This window comes from Bubalus bubalis, chromosome 3 (assembly GCF_019923935.1).
Source record: "Bubalus bubalis isolate 160015118507 breed Murrah chromosome 3, NDDB_SH_1, whole genome shotgun sequence".
NCBI lineage: Eukaryota > Metazoa > Chordata > Mammalia > Artiodactyla > Bovidae > Bubalus > Bubalus bubalis.
Window position 1 is genome coordinate 12,426,514 of NC_059159.1, and position 19,844 is coordinate 12,446,357.

General features: G+C 64.8%; 1 protein-coding gene across 1 annotated transcript; it reads right to left on the reverse strand.

The window, feature by feature from the left end:
- Window positions 1-129: 129 nt before the first annotated feature.
- On the reverse strand, window positions 130-19,061 carry FASN (fatty acid synthase). Its single transcript, XM_006061793.4, has 42 exons — window positions 18,915-19,061; window positions 16,913-17,050; window positions 15,985-16,137; window positions 14,469-14,642; window positions 14,029-14,229; window positions 13,793-13,915; window positions 13,592-13,707; window positions 13,367-13,501; window positions 12,225-12,687; window positions 11,939-12,126; window positions 11,652-11,841; window positions 10,954-11,048; window positions 10,680-10,814; window positions 10,371-10,574; window positions 10,148-10,263; window positions 9,739-9,911; window positions 9,464-9,655; window positions 9,302-9,382; window positions 8,998-9,186; window positions 8,658-8,837; window positions 8,377-8,580; window positions 7,484-7,788; window positions 6,787-7,179; window positions 6,539-6,703; window positions 6,302-6,420; window positions 6,067-6,221; window positions 5,713-5,916; window positions 5,406-5,556; window positions 5,142-5,320; window positions 4,932-5,051; window positions 4,454-4,576; window positions 4,105-4,328; window positions 3,819-4,020; window positions 3,542-3,693; window positions 3,340-3,431; window positions 2,992-3,143; window positions 2,664-2,906; window positions 2,135-2,323; window positions 1,678-1,908; window positions 1,366-1,586; window positions 1,180-1,278; window positions 130-1,095 (listed from the first exon to the last, which is right to left on the reverse strand). Exons 2-42 carry the CDS (start codon window positions 17,037-17,039, stop codon window positions 706-708), a joined length of 7,548 nt encoding a protein of 2,515 aa, XP_006061855.3. The 5' UTR covers window positions 17,040-17,050; window positions 18,915-19,061; the 3' UTR covers window positions 130-705.
- Between the last annotated feature and the right edge of the window lie 783 nt (window positions 19,062-19,844).

The window sequence follows — 19,844 nt, forward strand, 5'->3', positions numbered from 1 at the left end:
TGGAGCCAGGTATCACCCCTCCACACACACACACTCCTGCGGGGAGCAGAGGGTGGTACTCCCTGGGGCACCAGGACAGTGGAGGCTCACAGAGCTGATCAGCAGGCAGGATGAAAGGATGCCCAGACGCCAGAGCAAACGAGCGATTTAATCATGGGAGACAACATCTTTACCAGGTTGGTGAAAAATGGAACAGAGTACAGACACGGTTCTTTACACAGACAATTACAGTAAATTTCAAAACCCACGCAGCAATTTGAACCTTATTTCTTGAAAAACGAACACAGACAAATAGGGTGGGTGCCCAGCGCCCAGGGCTGCTCCGCGCGACCTCCGGCATCATGGGGCCCTGGGCCCGGCTCCCGTGTGCGCCGGCTTCACAGGTGGACCGACCAGCGTCTCCCCTCCCCACCCCCCGCCCCCCATGGCGACGCAATAAATAGGAGAATCCAAACAGAAAAATGACAACCACACCAGTGCGGCAGAGCCCGTGCGGTTCTGGAAGCTCGGCCCGGCTAGTGGTTCAGCTGACTCTTCACAGACCAGGCAGGTCTCCGAGTCGGCGGCGCGGGTCTCGGCCCCGCGCCCAGGGAAGCCGCGGGGTGGGCTGTATGCGTGTGCGTAGGGGTGCTGGTCCTATGGGCGCCTGCACGCGGGGTGCGGTGCCAGGGTCGGCAGGTGGGAGGCGGGGGGCGGGCCGGTGGCCTAGCCCTCCCGCACGCTGACGCGAGGCTCGGCCAGGGAGCTGTGAATAATACTAAGGATGGACTCCAGGCCGCTGCCTTCCAGCAGTGTGCGGTGGTCGCCCTCGATGATGTGCACGGACACCTTGCCGTCGCACACCTGGGACAGATTGTAGTCGGCGCCCAGGCCCTCCCTGTAGGCGCTGCCCATCTTGGCGCGCAGCAGCGTCACGTTGCCGTGGTAGGTAGCCCGCGGCGTGTACTCCTCCGCGGCGCGCAGCTTGTGGTAGAAGGAGCGTGCAGCAAAGCTGAGCGCGTGCCGGTCCAGGCCCGCGTGGCTCTGCACGATCAGCTCGACGGTGGCTGCCACACGCGCCTCCAGATCCCCGAGGGGCAGGAGGGCCTCCAGCACCTGTAGGACAGGACAGTGAGCGAGCGGCGCTGGGGGCGGGGGCGGGGGCATCAGGAGGCCGGGCCCCACGCCGGGTCGACTCACCCTGCTGTGCTCCGCCTGCGTGAATTGCCGCATGAAGAAGCACATGGCCTCGGCCTCGGCCTCTGCCTCGCAGCTGGGGTTCATCTTGGCCCGGTAGCTCTGCAAAGGGAGGAGGAGCTGCTGCAGTGGCAGGTACAAGGGGCTGGGCCTGCGGACCCGGGGACTCCCGTCCGCTGCCGCCCTCACCTGAGTGTAGGCCATCACGAAGGTGTGCGAGCCGTCAAACAGGAAGAGGCTGTTGTTCGTGGGGCCAGCGCTCTGCTGGGCCTGCAGCTGTGAGCACATCTCGAAAGCCACGCAGGCCCCGTAGGAGTAGCCAGCGATGCGGTAGGGCCCCTCTGGCTGCACCTGCCTGATGCACTCGATGTAGTAGGTGGCCAGGCTCTGGATGCTGTCCAGGGGTGCCGCTGCGGGCACAGCATGAGGCTTAGCCCTCGTCTGCAGGTGCCTTGCCATCCCCAACTCCCTGGGGGGCAGCCCCGTAAGCCCCTGACATACCTCCTGTACACTGTAGGCCGTAGGTGGGGATGCTGAGCTTGGCAGCCAGGCTGTGGAACACGGTGGTGGAGCCCTCGATGGGGTGCACCAGGAACAGGGGCCGCTCGGAGCTCTGCACTGAGTTGAGCCGTGTCAAGGTCGGGCCCTCGGGGTTCACCAGCAGGGTGCTCAGGTTCAGCTGGGTCTGCGACTGGGCAGGGCTGCCCAATTTGGGTGTGGAGTCCGTCAGCTCTATGAAGAGGGGCAGATACCAGGGATGATACCATAGGGTCCCCTGCCACAAACACACAGACACGCACACCCGTCGGCCACGGGTGGCCAGGGCAGGTGGGTGGGGGCCGCTGGGCGCCCAAGGAGGGCTCTCAGGAAGGGGCCAGATGGACAAGCCCTGACCTGCTCGGAGGCCAAGAGCCCTGAGGGGACAGTGCTGCTTTGGGGACACCCCCTCCATACCTACCATTAGCTGTGCCAGCCTGCGCGGAAATCTCCTGCAGCTTACGGATTGTGAGCTGCCGGATTTCCCGCATGGACAGCAGCACGTTGTGCTCACGCTCCAGCAACTGGCGCACCTCCACACCCATGAGTGAGTCGAGGCCAAGGTCTGAAAGCGAGCTGTCCAGGTTGACGGTGGCCAAGTCACGGATGCCTGGGGGGTGGGGAGGCAGCTCAGTTGGCAACGTGGGAGGGGCCCTGGGTGGGTATTGTACCCTGGACATGAGTTTGAGTGAACTCCGGGAGGTGGTGATGGACAGGGAGGCCTGGCGTGCTGCGATTCACGGGGTCGCAAAGAGTCGGACACGACTGAGTGACTGAACTGAACAGATTGTGCCATGGGACACACAGCCCCCACCCAGCTCTGCACAGACCACCTGTGCCTGTGCCTCTCCCTCCATGAGCAAGCCCAGCACGCCCCCCTTTGAAGCCTGGGAGACCAGACTCGGGAGACGAGTGTCTACCGGTGGCGAGGGGGCAGGGTGCTGCCTCACCCAGGATGTGAGTCACAGCCTTCATGAGGTCCTGCTGGCTGCCGCTGGGGCCACGGGATGTAGCCTTCTCTGCCAACACAAAGCTGCTCAGGACGGGGTGGGGCTGGTTCAGGAAGAGGTCTAGCACCTCCATGCAGGAGGTGATGCGCTGGGGCAGCGTCCCACCGATGGCTTTGTCTTTAGTGCCCTTCAGCTCCATGAGGAGGCCCACGTCAGCAATCGCGCCCCACTGCACTGCGAGGCCTGTGGGTGGGCAGTGGCGCTGTGGTGAGTCGGGGTAGCTGTGAGGGTGGGACCGCAGGAGTCGGGGAGTGGCAGGTGGACCCACCTGGGAGGCCGTCATGCCGACGCTTCTCACATATGCGCTCCATGGTGGAGTTGGCGAACCCGTAGTTGGTCTGGCCGGCATTGCCACGCCCGCAGCTCACCGAGGAGAAGACCACGAAGTAGTCCAGCTCCGGGCATGCCTCCCGGGTCACCCTGTGGGTTCTTAAGTCACCCCCAGCCGGATTCCCCAGCCCACCGGCTGTCATGCCCAGGACTCCTGCTTACCCACCAAACCGCCTCCCCTTCCCTGGACCTGTGGTCAGACCCCAGCAGAGGCCCATGGCCAGGTCTCTGGACACCAGTGCAAGGGCTGTGCAGGGAGAAGGCGGGAGAGAAGGGAGGAGCCCACCTGTCCAAGTTCAGGGTGCCATTGTACTTGGGCTTGTTGACGTCCTGGAAGAACTCAGGGGTCTGGTTTTCCAGCATGGCATCTCTCAGGACCTGGGGTGAGGGGATCTTAGCACCTGCCTTGGCCCCAGGCCTTTGGAGGGCTTCTTGGGAGGGGCCCTTCCCTGGGCAGCTGGCTCCAGCCCCTCTAAAGCCGTCCTCACCACGGCCAGGTTGAAGATGCCTCCCACGGGCCCAAGCTGGGCGGCCTCAGTGATAAGGCTCCGGGTACCATCCAGTGAGCTGACATCGCTGGTGGACACCAGGACCTGCACACCCTGGCGTCTCCACTCATGGACCTGCCTGGCTTGGTAGCCTGTGGGACAGACAGTGGGAGGGGATGGGCAAATGAAGGTCTGGTCCCAAGCCTAGGTGCCCTGAGAGCACCCTAAAGGGGTCTGAAGGAGGCTCTTCCCACTGCCTCACCCTCAAGCCACTCACCTGTGCGGATCCCAGAGCGGGAGGTCAGCACCAGCTTCTGGACCCCTCGCTCCACGAGCCAGTGGCCCAGCTCTAGGCCAAAGCCACCCAGGCCCCCAGTGATGATGTAGCTCTTGTGGGCTGGGCAGAAGGTCTTGCACAAGGCCACCATCTGGATGGGTTTGGTCCCGTGCAGCACCGCCTCCTGCTCTTCCTCACGTACCTGCAGCCCAAGCAGGGCCCCTGTTCACGCACTGCTGGCAGGGGCCAGGGCTGGGGCCAGAGACTCCCAGGACCCCCCACTCACCTGAATGACCACTTTGCCGATGTGTTTGCCCTGGGCCATGTAGCGGAAGGCATCCTCCACCTGGGTCCTGGGGAACACTGTTCGCTTGAGGGGCTGCACCACACCCTCCCGGATGCCCGCCTTCAGCAGTGTCGACACTTCCTGCCACATGGTGTTGTTTTCTTCAAAGAGAGAGTCCAGTAGGATCCCATGGAAAGTCACGTTCTTCAGGAAGATGGCCATGCCTGGACAGGTGGGCAGGTGGGGGGCCTCACCACATAGCCCACAGTCCACCACCCTGCAGACCCCCACTCTGCCCAACAGCCCCCCGCCCACCCAGCCACCCACTAGGCCTGCCGCCCCATCTCACCCAGGGGGTGGTTGTTGGAAAGGTCAAATTTGCCAATTTCTAGGAATCGACCGTGCTGGGCCAGGCACCGCACACTGGCCTGAAGCTTCTCTTCCGCCAGGGAGTTGAGGACCAGGTCAGCACCTGGGGATGGGGGCAAGCCAGGTCCCCGTAGTGAAGGTCACAGCCCGGCCAACCTGACACGAGTCTGAAGGTCTAGACCCTGTCCCAGCATGGGCCAGTGTCTCCTCCAGCTTGGCTGGTGAGGCGGGGAGGGGAGGAGGAGGGGCTGAGGATACAGGCGGATGGTGGGTGTGAGTGATGGGGGCCACTCACCCTTCCCGGTGAGGGGGGATGGGAGGAGGAGGGGGCTGAGGATGCAGGCGGATGGTGGGTGTGAGTGACGGGGACCGCTCACCCTTCCCGGTGAGGGGGGAGGGGAGGAGGAGGGGGCTGAGGATGCAGGCGGATGGCGGGTGTGAGTGATGGGGCCACTCACCCTTCCCGGCTGTGTGCCACAGCACATGCTGCTCAAAGGATGTGTCCCGGGAGTTGGCAAAGCTGGTTTCGTTGAGCTGGGGGAACTTGGACTGGAGGTATGCCCGCTTTTCGGCTGACCCTGGCAGAGAGAGGCACACCTGGTGAGTCTGGGCTTTAGCAGCGCTGCCAGGCGGACAATCCTGGGCTCTGGGAAGGGTCAGAGGCTTACCCACAGTGGTGAAAACACGGCAGCCCAGGCTGAGGGCGATGGCGATGGCAGCCTGGCCTACGCCGCCGGAACCCGAGTGAATGAGCACCGTCTCGCCTGGCTGCATGCGCCCGCGGACCATCAGCGCGTAGTAGGCTGTGCTGTAGACAACAGGCACCGAGGCGGCCTCCTCCAGGGTCCTAAGGGCACAGTGCAGGGGTCAGCTCTGGCCTGATGCCCGGCCGCGTCCATGTCGGGCCCCAGGTCCCAGCCCTGGTGACTCACCAGTTGGAAGGCACGTCCCACAGGAAGCTCTGAGGCACCAGAGTGGAGGTGGCCAGGCCTTCGGCGGGTACCAGCCCCATCACACGCTTCCCGCTGGCATCTCGGCCAGAGAACTCCATGCCTAGCAGGCAGCTCCGATAGGCCCAATTTCCTGGGGGCAGATGGCGGGTGAGTGAGCCCCTGACCTCACTGGGAGGAGCCTCCCAGGTTCCTGAGCACTGTTGGGTGAGGGCCCTTCTCGTCCCAGGCCCTGGCCCCGGGGTGGGGGGGTCTTTGTTCTGGTCCCCCTACCGTGGGCTGCCTGTACCTGGGATGGCGTCGGGGGACAGCTTGCCCGTGGCCAGCATGATGTCGCGGAAGTTGAGGGAGGCATAATAGATGGTGCAGAGCTGGACGCCAGGGGCCGTGGGCCGGCTGTGGCGCAGAGGGGAGCAGACCCAGCGGATGGAAGACAGGTCCCCTCGGGTGAGGACATTTATGAAGGCATGCTCCGTCTGCTCCTCGGGCTTGTCTAGGGGGTGACAGCAAGTGGAGCCCCTAGGATCACATGTGGCCCTGGCCTGGAGCAGGGCTTCCAGCCAGAGTCCTCTTGCCCTCTCCTCAGTCCACCCAGCTGGGAGGTGAGGAACCCGGAGGAGCAGGGCAGTCCTGGGGGGCTCACCTTGTTCCAGTGGGAAGTGGCGGAACGCTCCCCAGGCCCCATCACGGTAGACGTTCATCACCAGGTCACTCTGGAGCACCTTCTGCAGCTCCAAGGACTTCGGGTCTGTCTCAGGGATGGGGGACGTGCTGTTGAGGTTAGACACCAGGACGCACCTGTGGGCAGCCAGACAGGTGAGGGGAGGCTGTGGTGGGGTCCCGAGGGTAAGGGGCACGTAGCACAGTGGGCATCTCACCGAATCCGGTGCCCGTCAGGCTCTTTCCGGAGACAGTTCACCAAGCCCACAACCCCTGAGGTGGTGCAGCCAACAGCCATGAGCCATACGGGCCGGGAGGAGGAATCGGCCAGGATGTTCTGTAGAAGGATGAAGGAAGGGTTGACAAGGGAAGGGTTGCCTGATGGGGGGCATTCCCCCAGGTCCCGACATAGGAGCCGGGTCAGCCTGGCCTGGTAAGGGCTGGGAAGGACTGACCTTCAGGGAGTCAACCCACTGGAAGCTGGTGTCCTCCACGGGCAGGAAGATCGGGCTGTCAAGCGGGGCCAGCCGGCGGCACAGGAAGAGCACCGAGCCGTAGAAGGACTGCTTCAGGGCCACCAGGTGCAGTGACGCACCAGCAAACAGGCGCTCCCACTCATCCTGCGAGTTGAGGGGGTCAGGGCTCGGCAGCCTCCCGGCCCCGCCCCCCCAGCCCATCCACCCAATCCCGGCCCCGCCTGCACCTGGTTCAGGAGGTGCCGTTGGCCTTGTTGTGGCTCAGGGCAGGTGAGGAAGGTGACAGTCTCTCCCAAGGGGTGTCCTCTGAGCAGCGTGTGCAGCAACAGGAAGCCTCCCTCCTTGAGGGCAGCCACCATATTGCCGAGAGCCGTGGCCGGGTCACCGAGGCTGGTTAAGGCATAGTTGCACACCACGAGGTTGGCCCCACCCAGGTTGCTGGGGGCCGGGTCCGAGGGGTCCCACTGGCCCTGGGTTATATTGAGCTGCTGCAACTTGGCCTGGGCAGCCTCCAGGGCCTGGGGGTGGCGGTCAGTGGCTGTGTAGTCCAGCTCCAGCAGGGGCTGGGTGTGGAGCAGCGTGGGGATGCGGGAATACAGTTGGCCGTCACCAGCTAGCACCTGGGATGGAATAGCTTCTTGGATCAGCTGCCGCTGGGCAGGCGTCCCCCCACTCAACTGGGTGCTTCCCAGAAAGGCCCACCCACTGATTCCGCAGAGGTCATTGGCCAGTGCTGCCCTGCCCACCACACCCCTGGAACCAGTCCCTTCCCAGTGCCCCCTTCCCCTTCGGTGTCTGGGCAGCCTCAGCACCATCTCGAGTTGGGCGACCTCATGTCTGAGAGGCCCTGGCCCTCCCTCAGGTTCAGGACTGCCTATATCTGAGTCCTTAAGCACTGGGCCTACGGCCGCGCGGGACACCCACCTCCACCACCTTCATCTTGAGGCTGGTCATGTTCTCCAGGGCAGTGTCCACGCACGCCTTGAGTGCTGGGGAGTTGAGGAGCCCACTGAGCAGGGGGTCATCAGACAGCAGGGCTCTCTCCTGGGCTAGGATCTGGCCCATCTCCATCTGCAGGTTTCCGTTGAGTTGCAGCTGGCAGGCAGTGGCCAGCAGCCGAGGCAGGCCTTGCTGTGGGGCCTCCTGGGGAGCCTGGGCACCATCCAGCCCAGGAACCACCATCTTTATCCCCTGCTGGGCCACCTTGGTCTGCAGTGCCTCTGCCAGCCCTGGGGAGGGGAGAGTCGCGTGTCAGGGAAGAGCCTCAGCTGGGCTGGGGTTCCTGAAGCTCCCCCGACCAGGAACTAGTGACTGCTTGGAGCAGAACCCACTACCTGGTTCTGCCCACTGACGGAAGATAGAGGGATGGAGTGGACTGTCCAGTCCTCCAGGGCTGGAAACTGGCACTGACCATTGGTACACTAGGTGGGCAAAGGGTGGCCCTGTCCCCCATGCAGGTGTGAGCTCCACAGAGTGTGGGTTCCCCAGAGGGTGGGTTCCGTGCTTTGCCGGCCCTGGCTGCCCCTCCCCAGCTCCCACCACCATCCCGCACCCCTCAGCTTGGGCGTGAACCCTGGGTAGAGGATGGTCTCACGCCTCTGCAGCTGGCTGGTGGCACAGACAAGAGGGGTGAAATCTGTCACCTCTCTGCCAAGGCCCCCTCTGAAGGCATCAACTCCAGGTAGGGGGAAGCCAGGGGTACTCACAGGGGAAGGCAGATGTAGACCCCACACGTAGGAGAGGCTATGATGGGATAACGGGGCCCAGGAACTGGGAGCTGGACCCCAGGATGAGGGTGGTAGGCGCAAAAGACTCACCCACACACAGCTGCAGCTCCTCCTGCAGGGCCAGGTTCCCGGCCAGGCACCCGGTCTCCACGTGCGGTGTGAAGCAGAACTTCTCCAGGATGGGCACCAGCTGCTCCTGCTGATGCCGGGGGGCCACTGAGGTGTGGATCCTCGAGATGTAGACACCGCCAGCCACCGTGGTCTCCAGACACCTGTTTATTACCACGTCGGCCACTGTGGGGACACGCTGGGTGAGGGTGGGCAGGGCCTGGCATGGTGAGACACGTGTGCGGGGCCAGGGCAGGGCTGACCTTGTGTCCCGTCCTGCAGCGTGTATAGCTTCTGCTGGTGGGTAGCCGGGTGGATGTAGATGGCGGTGATGCGTGTGGGCAGGCGCAGGGTGCGCTTACTCGGGGCCAGGATAGACATCTGCAGCATGGTGTCCATGAAGGTCACCCAGTTGTCCTTCCAGAGCAGCTGGCCCGTGTTGCCTGGGGAGAAGGGGCTGTCAGTTTGGCCAGGCTAGGTCTCTTCCTGCCACGGGCCCTCTCCTCCGTGTGCCCCAACCTGGGGGGGACCCCTCGTGGCCCCCTCACACCAGGCAGCAGGGGTTGGCCCCAAAGCACAAAGTGGGACCTCCTTTGCACCTACCTTCGGAGCTGGCCTCAAGGATGCCTTGGAAGTAGGGGCCGTAGTTGAAGCCCTGCAGCTGCAGCTCCTTGTACACGTCACCACGGCACAGGCGGATGGCGGTTGTGGGGTCCACGGGGGTTGCAGGGTCTGGGCCATACCGGTTGTCAAAGAGCTTGGGGTCGGGATCTTCCCACTGGTATACCTTCCCTGTGGCCGGGGGTGGCAGAAGGGCCTGAGTGAGGGCAGGGCTGAGCCGGCAGCCAAGGTCCACCCAGAGACCCCCAGCAGGGACCCTGCAGCCTGGTCCAGGGCCCCTGCTCACCGCTCACGATCAGGCTGCCGTTCTCAGACACCTCGAAGGTGCAGGAAGCTTCCAGAAGCCGCACTTCCAGGAGCACAATCCCTGTGGGCAGCAGGGGCAGAGGTCAGCTGCAGGGGTCGGCAGCTGGCCCTCCCACCCCATAGCCTGAGCCACCTTCCTCACCTGTCTTCGGCAGGATGATAGCCTGGTGCAGCGTCACGTCCTCGAATACTACAGGCGTGTGCTCCATGTTCTGGTCCAGGGCTCGGGCCAGTGTCTTCCAGACCAGGCACAGGTAGCCAGTGCCCGGGAAGATGATGCGACCGTCGATGCAGTGATCCACCAGATAGTGGTCAGGGGACTCGGGGTTGATGTCTGTGGGGCCTGGGCCTTAGTGCCTCCGCTGCGGAGGAGGAAGCCACCCCGCCCCCCTGCCCGCCTGCATTGCAAGGACTCACCGATCTTATAGACGGTGGCAGAGGAGCTGCTGGAGCCGTTGGGGAAGTCCTCGGCAGTGGGCACATCCCAGGTCTGGCTGTGGTCCCACTTGATGTGGGGGGAAATGAGGGGGGTGCCCCGGGGAGCCGGGAACTCCACAGGTGGGAACAGCCCATTGGGGTTGACGTCAATGCTGGAGGGTGCAAGAGGGGAGCTGTGACTGCCCTGTCACACCCACTGCTGACCCACGGTCAACCCGTCTCCCCTAAGACCTCGGAGACGCCTGAGACAGGGTGGGGTGGGGGGCAGGCCAAGGGTGTGGAAGTGGCCCAGCACCCAGAGGTCCGCTTCCTGGGGACCATCTCAAGGCCGCCCGGTGGCCTGGCTGGGGAGGACCCTCCCAGGGTTGAGCAGGGAGAGCGGCCGCACCCGGTCAGGTAGAGCCGGCCCATGTTGCTGAGGAAGAACTCTAGGTTGTCCCTGTGGTCCTTCTTCATCAGGGGGATGATGGTGCAGCTGGACTTGAGGCCTCTCTTCAGGACGGCCTGCAGAGGCAGAGGCGGGCTGGGCCTCCCCCTGACCAGTTCCCACTGGCCCCCAGCTCAGCCCCCCGCGCCCGGCCAGCCCGCCAGCCCTGCGGGACCGCGCGTACCTGCAGCAGGGCATGGGGTGCGATCTCCAGCACCACGGCGTCCTCGGGCACGCGCCACAGCGCCTCCTGGAACAGCACGGGGCTCACCAGGTTGTTCACGTTGTACTCGGCCGAGAAGGTGCGGGCCAGGCTCTCCTGCCACTGGGTCTCGGGGATGGAAGTGCTGAGCCAGCGTGGGGAACGCGGCTGGGGCTCCCGGATCACCTGTGCACAGGGCCGGGCGGGGTCAGCCTGAGGGAGCTGGGGCCTGCCTTCCCCGCCCGTCCTCAGGGAGGGCCCCCGCCACACAGCGTGGGGACAGCCGCCCACCTTCTTGAGCTGCTGAAGCAGCATGGGGGCGATGGCGTCCATGAAGTAGGAGTGGAACGCCATGCCGCCCGTCCGCACCTCCTTGGCGAACACGCCCTCCTGCTTCAGCTGCTGCACGAACTCCAACATGGAGGCCTGGGGGGAGCGCAGACGGGGAGGGACGGGGGCGCTGACGGCAGTCCGGGTCTGGGCCGGTGCCGGGCTCCCTGCGCAGAGCATGCCCTGCGGGGGTGGGAGGGGACTTGGGGACGAGGCCTTGCCTCCCAGGGCCCACCTGAGGTCCCGAGATGGTCACAGTGTTGATGCAGTTGTGGCAGGCAGGCACGATGCCAGGGGGGCAGCGCTGCTTACACTCCTCCCAGGTCAAGCCTGGGAGCAGAAGAGAGCCTCAAAGGGTGGCATGGGGAGCAGGCACCCCCACACAGCCCTCCCCGGGGAGGGGAATGCTGCCTGGGTGGCCCTAATGACAGCTGCCGAGCGGCACCTTTATGAGGCAGTTTCACCCTTGCCGTTGTCTGGTTTCAGGCGGAGGTGTCATTAATACCGTCCTAGGGGTGGGAGCCAGTTTCGGGTCCCACGCCTGGCCTACCAGAGAGGGCTTTGGCCTCACTCTCCCAACAGCCCCTCCGGCTCTCTCTGGTCTCCTCCCGTCCCCAGCCCTGCCTGTCCCAAGTGTGAGCAGGCCCACTCCGCCTGCAGCATCCCCCCCAGGGGTTCATGTGAAAATCACGCTGGCCTCTACTGACACCCGTGGGCAAGTATGCCGGGCTCCAAGGCCATCCGGGGCACAGCGGGGCAGTCTGTCAGGGTTGTTCTCATCCTGCGGTGAGGACAGTGGCTGGTGAGCTGCCCCCAGGCCCTGGCCTCTGCCCAGCGCCAACACAGAAAGGTGCCAGTACAGATGACCACCTCCCACGAAGACCCTCAGGCCCAGGGGTGGAGCATGATAGGGGAGCAGAGGGCAGCACCTACCTACAGCCGCCATGGCCCCGGGCGGGATGTTGGCCTCCTTGATGCACTGGCCTCTCCAGTAGGCAGAGAGGATGGCCTCCTCCTGAGAGATGCAGCCGTCGGCATAGCCACAGGCCACCTCACCCAGGGAGTGCCCGATGATGCCGTCGGGCTGAAGGCCCATGGAGGTCAGCAGGTCTATGAGCGCGATCTGGGGGTGGGGTGGGAACAGGATGGGTCATGCCAGTCTCGGGGACCCCAGGCTCACCGCCCTGCCAGCCGGCTCACCCCAGACCCTCGGGGCACACCTGGATGGCAGTGAGGCTCACGAAGGAGATGACAATGTCATCAAAGATGGCCTCGTCTGTGCTCTGCAACAGCTGAGACACCTGCAGTCCCAGGGGCTTCACGGCCTCATCCGAGCGCAGGATGGAGTCGCGGAAGCGGCTCAGACGCATCAGGCTCAGCCCCATCCCGCGCCACTGTGTGCCCATACCTGTCCCGGAGGGAGATGTCAGGACAGCACCGTGCAGTCCCAGCCCGTGCAGCCCTCGGGGATGACCTGAGGTGGGGTGGGGTGGGGTTGGGGCTCACCGGAGCAGATGAACCAGAGTGGGCGCTTGCCGGCCGGCACCTGCTGCACCTCCTGGCTGCCCCCCTGGCTGCCCAGCACGGCGTAGCCATGGAAGGGCATGGCTGCTGGGGAGGGGGCCGCGATGTCATTGAGCATGCTCATGAAGGCCAGGTTCTGGCTGTGCTGGAGGCCTAGCTCCAGCAGACCCTGCACACCCTCCAGGGTGCGCCCACTGGCCCGCAGCAGACGGGGCAGGGCGGCATGTGGGGCAGGCGGTGGCAGTAGCTGGGAGTTGGGCTGGAGGATGACGTGCACGTTGGAGCCACCGAAGCCAAAGGAGTTGATGCCCACGTTGCCCCCGAGGACGGGCAGGGGCCGGTCCACCACCTGCAGCCGCCCGTCCTGCAGTGCTGGGATCTTGGGGTTTGGGTTGTGGAAGTGCAGGTTGGGGGCCCAGAGCCCATGCTCCAGGGACAGCAGCACCTGTGGGTGCCTCGCGGTCAGCAGGACAGCCGGCCCTGGGCTCCCTGCCCCTGCTGGTCGGGATGGGCTTCAGGTACATCCCCTCCTGAGGACCCTCTGTGTCACCCCAGAGGCCCTGCCCGCTGCAAGCACTTTTGTTCTCCCCCAAAGCCCTGCCCCAGTGCAGTGGTCTGGTGACCAAGCCACATGCTCTGTCTCCTCTCAGCCCTAGGCCTCACCTGAGGCCCTGCCACTTCCCAGCCTGATTGGCTGTGGATCAAGACAAAGCCTCCTCAGCCATTCCCCACCCCATCTCCCAAGCTAAGAGCTGCAGACAGGTGGCTATGGTGGCCCAGGGAGCTGAGACCACCAGGAAGCTCCCATCATACCCAGAAGCTCAACCAGTAGTGACCTGGGTCCTCCAAGCTACCAGCTGGTCAGGAGGCCACAGGGAGAGCGAGCCTGGAGACACGGGCTGCCCTGTTGCTTCTGCTCCCTCTGGCTGGCCCCTTGTGGAGCAAGTGCTGGGTGAAATGTCTGGCCCCATGAAGCCGGGCAGGGGCTGGCCACATGCTGGCGGCCTGCTCTCCGGGCCTCAGTTGACCCATATCCCACATAACAGCCTGGAGGGACCCTCCCCCAGCAGGCTGTAAGAAGCTGACGGGGCAGGGACAAGATGGCCCTAGACTCGCCTGCCTACCTTGGCCAGCGCCGCGAGCCCTGAGGCAGGCTCCGGGTGTCCCATGTTCGACTTGGTGGACCCAATCAGCAGGGGGCCCTGGCGGGTGCCACACAGGGCTTGCACGATGCCGTTTAGCTCCTGGGGGTCGCCCACCTGTGGGGAACTCAGGGAAGTCAGGACCCCACCCTGGTGCTTCTCTGGCGTGGGACGTGGGATATGAGCAGGGTCAGGCAGGGGTCTCACCTTGGTACCGGTGCCATGGGCTTCAACGTACTCCAGGGTCTCCGGGTCCAGCCCGGCCGGCTTGTACAGGGAGCTGATGAGCTGCTCCTGTGCCTCTCCAGAGGGGTAGGTGACGCCTGGGGGCAGGTCCAGGCCTCAGCACCCGCAGCCCCGCCCGACTGCCCGTAGCCCCACCCTCGCCTGCCCCAAGCCAGCTCCCACCTTGCTCTTTGCAGCCATCCGTGTTGGTGCCAGCGTTGAGGATGGTGGCGTACACCCGTCGGGCCAGGGACTTCTTGGTCAGAAAGATGGCCATCACAGCCTCTGCACGGCAGTAGCCATTCCCTGGGGGCGGAGGGCACTTCAGGCTCATGAGCTCAGGGAAGGGCTCAGGGGCTGGTGCCGGATAGAATCGAGGGTGGGGGCACTGCCCGGGGCCCCATGCCCACTGCTCTCACCTGATGCATCGAAGGACTTGCAGGTGCCCTCGGGGCTAAGCATGCCCAGCTTCATGAACTGCACCGAGGTGTTGGGCTTCAGCAGGATGTTCACGCCACCCACAATGGCCATGGCACACTCCCCTCTCTGGATGGCCTGGTAGGCCCTCTGCAGGGCCAGCAGGCTGGAGGAGCATGCCGTGTCCAGGGTGATGCTGGGCCCTGCAGGCAAGGACACAATGCAGCCGTGGGACCGCCTCCCCACCCTACACCTTGGGGCTCTGACAGCCCTACTGAGTGCTCTCCACGTGGAACCCACAACACCAGGACCTTGTTCCTGCTGGCCTTCCTGGGGGAGGTGCGGTCAGAGTCTGGAAGGGTCTCAGCTGTCATCTGGCCCCTGCCTGCCTCCCCCCACCCCGGGCCCGAGTCAGAAACAAAAGGGCTGTGTGGGCACCCACCTTTGAAGTCAAAGAAGAAGGAGAGGCGGTTGGCCAACATGGCACGCTGGCAGCCCACCATGCTGTAGCCCACGAGGGTCTCAGGGTCTCGGCTCAGAGCCTCTGAAGCCTCAGAGCCACTCACACCCACCCAGACACCGGTGTTTGTCCCCCGAATGGAAGCTGGGTTGATGCCTGTAGGAGGCAGAAGTCAAACTTGCAGCTGTGCTGTGCCCAGCCTGCTGTTGAGCTCTGGGAGGTGAGGCGTCTCCCCTTGGCCTCTCTGGCTGGGGTGACTGCGTGCATGCTAAGTCGCTTCAGTCATGTCCAACTCTGCAACCCTATGGACTGTAGCCTCCCAGGCTCTTCTGTCCATGGGATTCTCCAGACAAGAATACTGGAGTGGGTTGCCATTCCCATCTCCATGGGATCGAACCCAGGGTTCGATCCTACGTTGCAGGGGAGAGGAGGCTCCACCTCGCCTGACTCTAGAGTGGCTGGGGAGTCAGGGAAAAGACAATGGAGCCAGAGTCAGGTGGCCGGCCCAGGTAGGGTTGACAACGGATAACCAGGTCACAGGAAACTGGGGCCCCGGGGACAGGTGGGGTTCCAGGTGGGGCTCCAGTCTCTGGGTCATGCAGAGGCCAGAGACAGCCGGAGGTGGAGACAGAGGACAGCATTGTCCCCAGGCTACTCCCCTGGGCACTGGTACTGCTGGCAGGGTCTGATGAGCCCTGAGAGCAGCCTGCCCTGGGCGGGCCAAGATAAGAAGACAGAGAGAGACAAAGGCCGAGTGTCCAGGCTTGGGAAGGAGGGAGGGACACTGGCCAGCCCCTGGAGAGCGGCATCCAAGGTCTCTGGGTGGGGCCTGGGCAGTGGGAAGGCCTCCGCCTTCCCGCCCCTCCTCCCAGGCAGTGCCCATCCAGGACCCTGTCACACTCAAGGGTCAACCCCAGGGGCTACTTAGCATCTGCTGCAGGACAAGAGACCTGTAAGCCCAGGGTACCTGCCCTGCAAACCACAGGGGGCAGTAGGCAGGTCCTGGGTTCCCCTGTAGCCCACCTGCTGAGGGGTCTCACCCCCATGGCCAGCCTTCCCTCTCCCACTCAGCACAACTTCCATGTTCCCCAGTGTCCCTGGGACAAGTCTGTGCCATTGAAGCACTTTTCCAAGGCTAGGCACAACCCAGCAGAGGGGAGTGGAGGGTGAGAGTCCTGGGGCCAGATTCTGCCTCCTGCTCTGCCTGGCACCTGGTGTCCGCCCTCCCTCCAAGATCAGCCACGCGATGGGGAGTGAGGAAACTGGGGCGACGGGACATGTCTGGGATACCTCTGGTGTGCAGTTGTGAAACCTGAGTTGCCTGAGGCCCACACCTCCCCACCTCGTCGGCTCCAGCCCAGGACTCCACTCCCTCCTCAGAACCTTCTGTTTTGGATGTTATGAACACACGATGCTTTTAGAAGCAAAAAGGGAGGTTTTCAAGAAGGGCAGCAGGAAACTCGGGGACGGGCTCTCTGCAGCCCCCCAGATGGCCCACCTGCATCCACAATGGCCTCGTAGGTGACCTCCAGCAGCAAGCGGAGTTGGGGGTCCATATTGTGCGCCTGCTTGGGGTGGACCCCGAAGAAGGAAGCATCAAACCGGGACAGGTCCTTCAGCTTGCCTGACCGCCGAGGCAGGCCATAGAGTCCTAGGGAACACACACAGGTGGAGAAATCAGTCCTAGGACATCATGGCCCTGAGTGATTGATTGGGGGGGAGTCCCCGCTGCAACAGGGAACTGAAGCTCCCTGGGATGATGGGTGGGCCCACTTCTGAAGGGGACCCTTGGGCGGGGGGGAACCTCATGGGTGATGGCCCCAGAGCAGAGCAGAGCACTGTAGGGGGCAGCGCTACCTCCTCCCACCTGCCACTGTCCTGACCTGGCTGAAGACCTTCTGCCTGGCCCCATCCCGGCCTGGCAGCTAAGGCCAGCCAGGCTCTGCCACACTGACTCACATCCTGTAGATCAGGTGGAGCCGCTCTGTGGGAGAACCTACTGGGCGTGAGGGAGTCAAACCAGCTTCCCGGGGGAGCCTGATGTCTTATCTGCCCGCCTGGGACAGCACGTGGGCAGGCAGTGGCTGGCCGGAGGTGTTCACCCACCTGGCCTTGCCCTGGCTCCACCCCTAAGCAATGGCCCTGGTCTGTGAAAGCGGCAAAGGCTATGCCCAGGGAACTCCAGACTCCCACAGGCTGGAGTTCAGTCCCTAGCCCACTGGCCAGAGATCCCTAGCCCAGAGCCTTCTGGTACCGTCTCCAGAAACAGGCTGTAACACGGCCTCACCTTAGGTGACTGTTGGCTCTGCCAGTGGGACCGGCGTGCAGGCCGGAAGAGGCCTGCCCTGGTAACCCGGGAGATTGTGTCCACAGAAGCGATGAGAAAAGAACTTCTCAGGTAGGCGGGGAGCCCCAGGCTTGCTTACCGGCCTTCCACCGCCTGTCATCATCTGTCACCATGTCCACGCCGCCAATGAGATTGGCCCAGAACTCCTCCAGGTTCTCCGACTCGGGCAGCTTCCCGGACATGCCAGTGATCACCACCTCCTCCATGGCTGCTCTCTCTGCAAGGAGGGTGGCATGGGGGCCCGGACACCAGTCAGCCTGGGCCCCAGCACTGCCAGTCCACAGCCTTGCTGGAGACCCAGCTGCTTCCCAACCCTGGCTTCCTGAACCCCCTCCTCCATCTGGCCCACGCAAGGGTCTGAGAACAGCAGCTCAGAAAGCCCTGCAACAAAGATCCACATGGCCAGCTCTGGGGCTGTGCACCCGCTGGAACGTTGTGTGTGCATGTGAAGGGTATGTATGGTGGTTGGGAAAGGGGAGTCCACTCTGGTCCAGCCTGCCAACACCTCACACTGGGCTCTCTGGGCATTGGCCTTGGCCTGGGGTGACCCCACCACAGCCCTGCTGCAGGAGACTCAGGAGGGGGCCCCATGGTGGGAGGCAGGGCCCAAACCCTTCTGAGGAAGGGACTGCCTGGCCGTCAGCCTGTTAAGAGGTGGCCCAGGAAATTTAGTAGGCGAAGGAGAAAGGGCAAATGTGGGGGTGGGAAGAAGTGCTCACACTGACTAGCTGGCTCTGCGCTCAGCATCCCGAGCTGCCCTCCAGGCCAGAACCACAGCTTGGGCTCCTCAACAGTGCCAAGGCCTGGCGGGGCTCTGGGGAAAATTGGTCCCTGTCCCACAGTGGGCAGCCCCAGCCTGTATGGCCCCTCCAGCAGGCTCCAACCTGGAGAACCACTCTCGGTCAGCTGCCAGGCAAGCACTATCCAGACCCACACATCTGCACAGGTCGAGGCCTCAGGACTGCGCTTGCCTACTTCCATGCAGCCTGCCTGTCCTTCCAGACCCAGGTCTCCCAGCACCAACGAGGGAACCTAGTCTACCCTGAGCCTGTGGGCCCAGGATGGGGGCTCCTGTCTGAGGAAGGGGGCAAGGCCAAGGTTGGTCCTGCAAACTTCCAGGCCTTATGGCGCCGATGACTGGTGAACTCGCCAACTACTGGCCCTTTAGGGTTTCTCTGAGCATGGGAAAGTAGGAGTGGAGAGAGCGTCTTCCTTGGGTGGCCTGATCGCCCTGGCGTCCCGGCAGAGGGAGCCCCCTCCCCCAGCGCTGAATAAAGAGCCCTTTGCCGGCCCAGAAGCACCAGCTCCCGGGGCGGCTGCTTCTCCAGAAAGCGCCCGCTCTGTTCTCCCCCTACTTGCTATTCACGCGGAGTCCGGCGGGACGAGGCAAAAGGGTGGAGACCCCTGCGGCGCTGGCGAAACTGCGCGCGCCGCCGCGAGGTTGCACCCGGCAGGAGTGGCTCTCCCCCCAGAACTTTGGGGGCTCCAAAGGGAGCCCACGTGGTGGAGAAGCCGACCTTATACGGCCCTGCGCCTCCTCCATCCACCTCCCTCCCCTCTTCTCAGGCCCTCCGGTCGGCCGAGACGGCTATCCTGCACCCAGAGGCATGGGGATGCCGCGGGTGGAGGGGCTCGGCGGCCAAGCCGGAAAAGGAGGCCCTCGAGGGCGTGGCGGCTGGGGGCTCCAACAGGCCCTCGAGGGTCCGCAGCCGCCCGGCCCAGCCCAAGACCAAAATGGCTGTTCGCGGCGTTCCCGGGCGTCCGCCCCTCGCCATCCGCCCACCTGCCCCGCTGGGCTTAGGCATGGCGCGAGGGCCCTTCGCCGCCTAGCCTCGGGCGTCTCGTGGGGCTCGAACATCCAGACCGGAGGCTCGGACGCCGAGACCAGGGAAGGCTGTGCGAGATGAGCCCTCACCATCAGCGCGCCGAACCATGCGCACCCAAGGCCAGAGGATGCGGGCCGGCGGCGCCCACTCGAGCCCGGCCGCCTTGCTCCCGCCCCAGCCCCCGATCCAGTCTGGCCCCAGGACCGGGTTCCCGACTCGCAACTTCCGACCCCGGCCCGGCCTGGCCGCTTGTACCTGGTCTGGGCGCGGGCGGCTGTGCGAACGGCTGAGGGAGAGCGAGGATGGAACGTGCGGTGGAGGAGAGGCCGCTACTGTCTCTCTGGCTCCCTCTAGGCCCGCGCCGGCGCTATTTAACTGCGGCCGTCCCCGTACGGACACGCCACATGGGCTGACAGCTTGGCTGCGCCGCCCAGGCCAATGAGCGTCGGGGCTGCGCCCCGGGACCAGGCGCGCCGCCGCCAGTGGGGTGATGCGGCGCGCCGCCGCCGGGAGCCGGGACCCTGCGCGGGGGCGCGCCCGGGGGGCGCCGGGTTGGGGGCCCCGGACACGGGGGGCTCCGGGGCGGGGCACGGTGTCACCCCCGCCCCCCAACTTCCGGGGCCTCCCGCTCCACGCCTCCTGGGGCCGCCCCCACCCCCGGGATCGCGGGGGCCACGTGTGCACGGCTCGCGGTGGAAACGGAACGGGGCGTACTTGGGTCACTCTGGGGGTCATACTGGGGCCACACTGGGGGCTAGACGGACCCCCAGGCGTTCGAATTGACCCGCCCGCGTCCGGGCTGAGCGGAGCCGGGCCGGGGGCGTGGCTCTCTGCAGCCGCAGCCAATCGGGGGCCCGGGGCGTGCGCGCTGGCCCAATGGCGCCCCTCGAGTGGGCGTTGCTAGGTGATAGGGTGATGGGCCGGGTGGCCCCGGGCTCTGCGCGGGCTGCGGCGGGGCGAGCGCGGTCATTGACCCGGCCGAGGGTGCCCCGTGCGGGGTTACTGTCGGTCACCGCCGCGCAGCGCCCCCGGTCCTCCCTGCCTCGCCGCCAAAATTCGCGGGGCGAGTGCGGGAACCCGGGGGACGCTCCAAGGCCTGCAGGGGCCTTCCGCAGATGGCCGCGGGGACGGGGCGCGGCCATCTGGCGAGCGGGCTATGCACGGACACCTCTTGGCGTGGCTTGA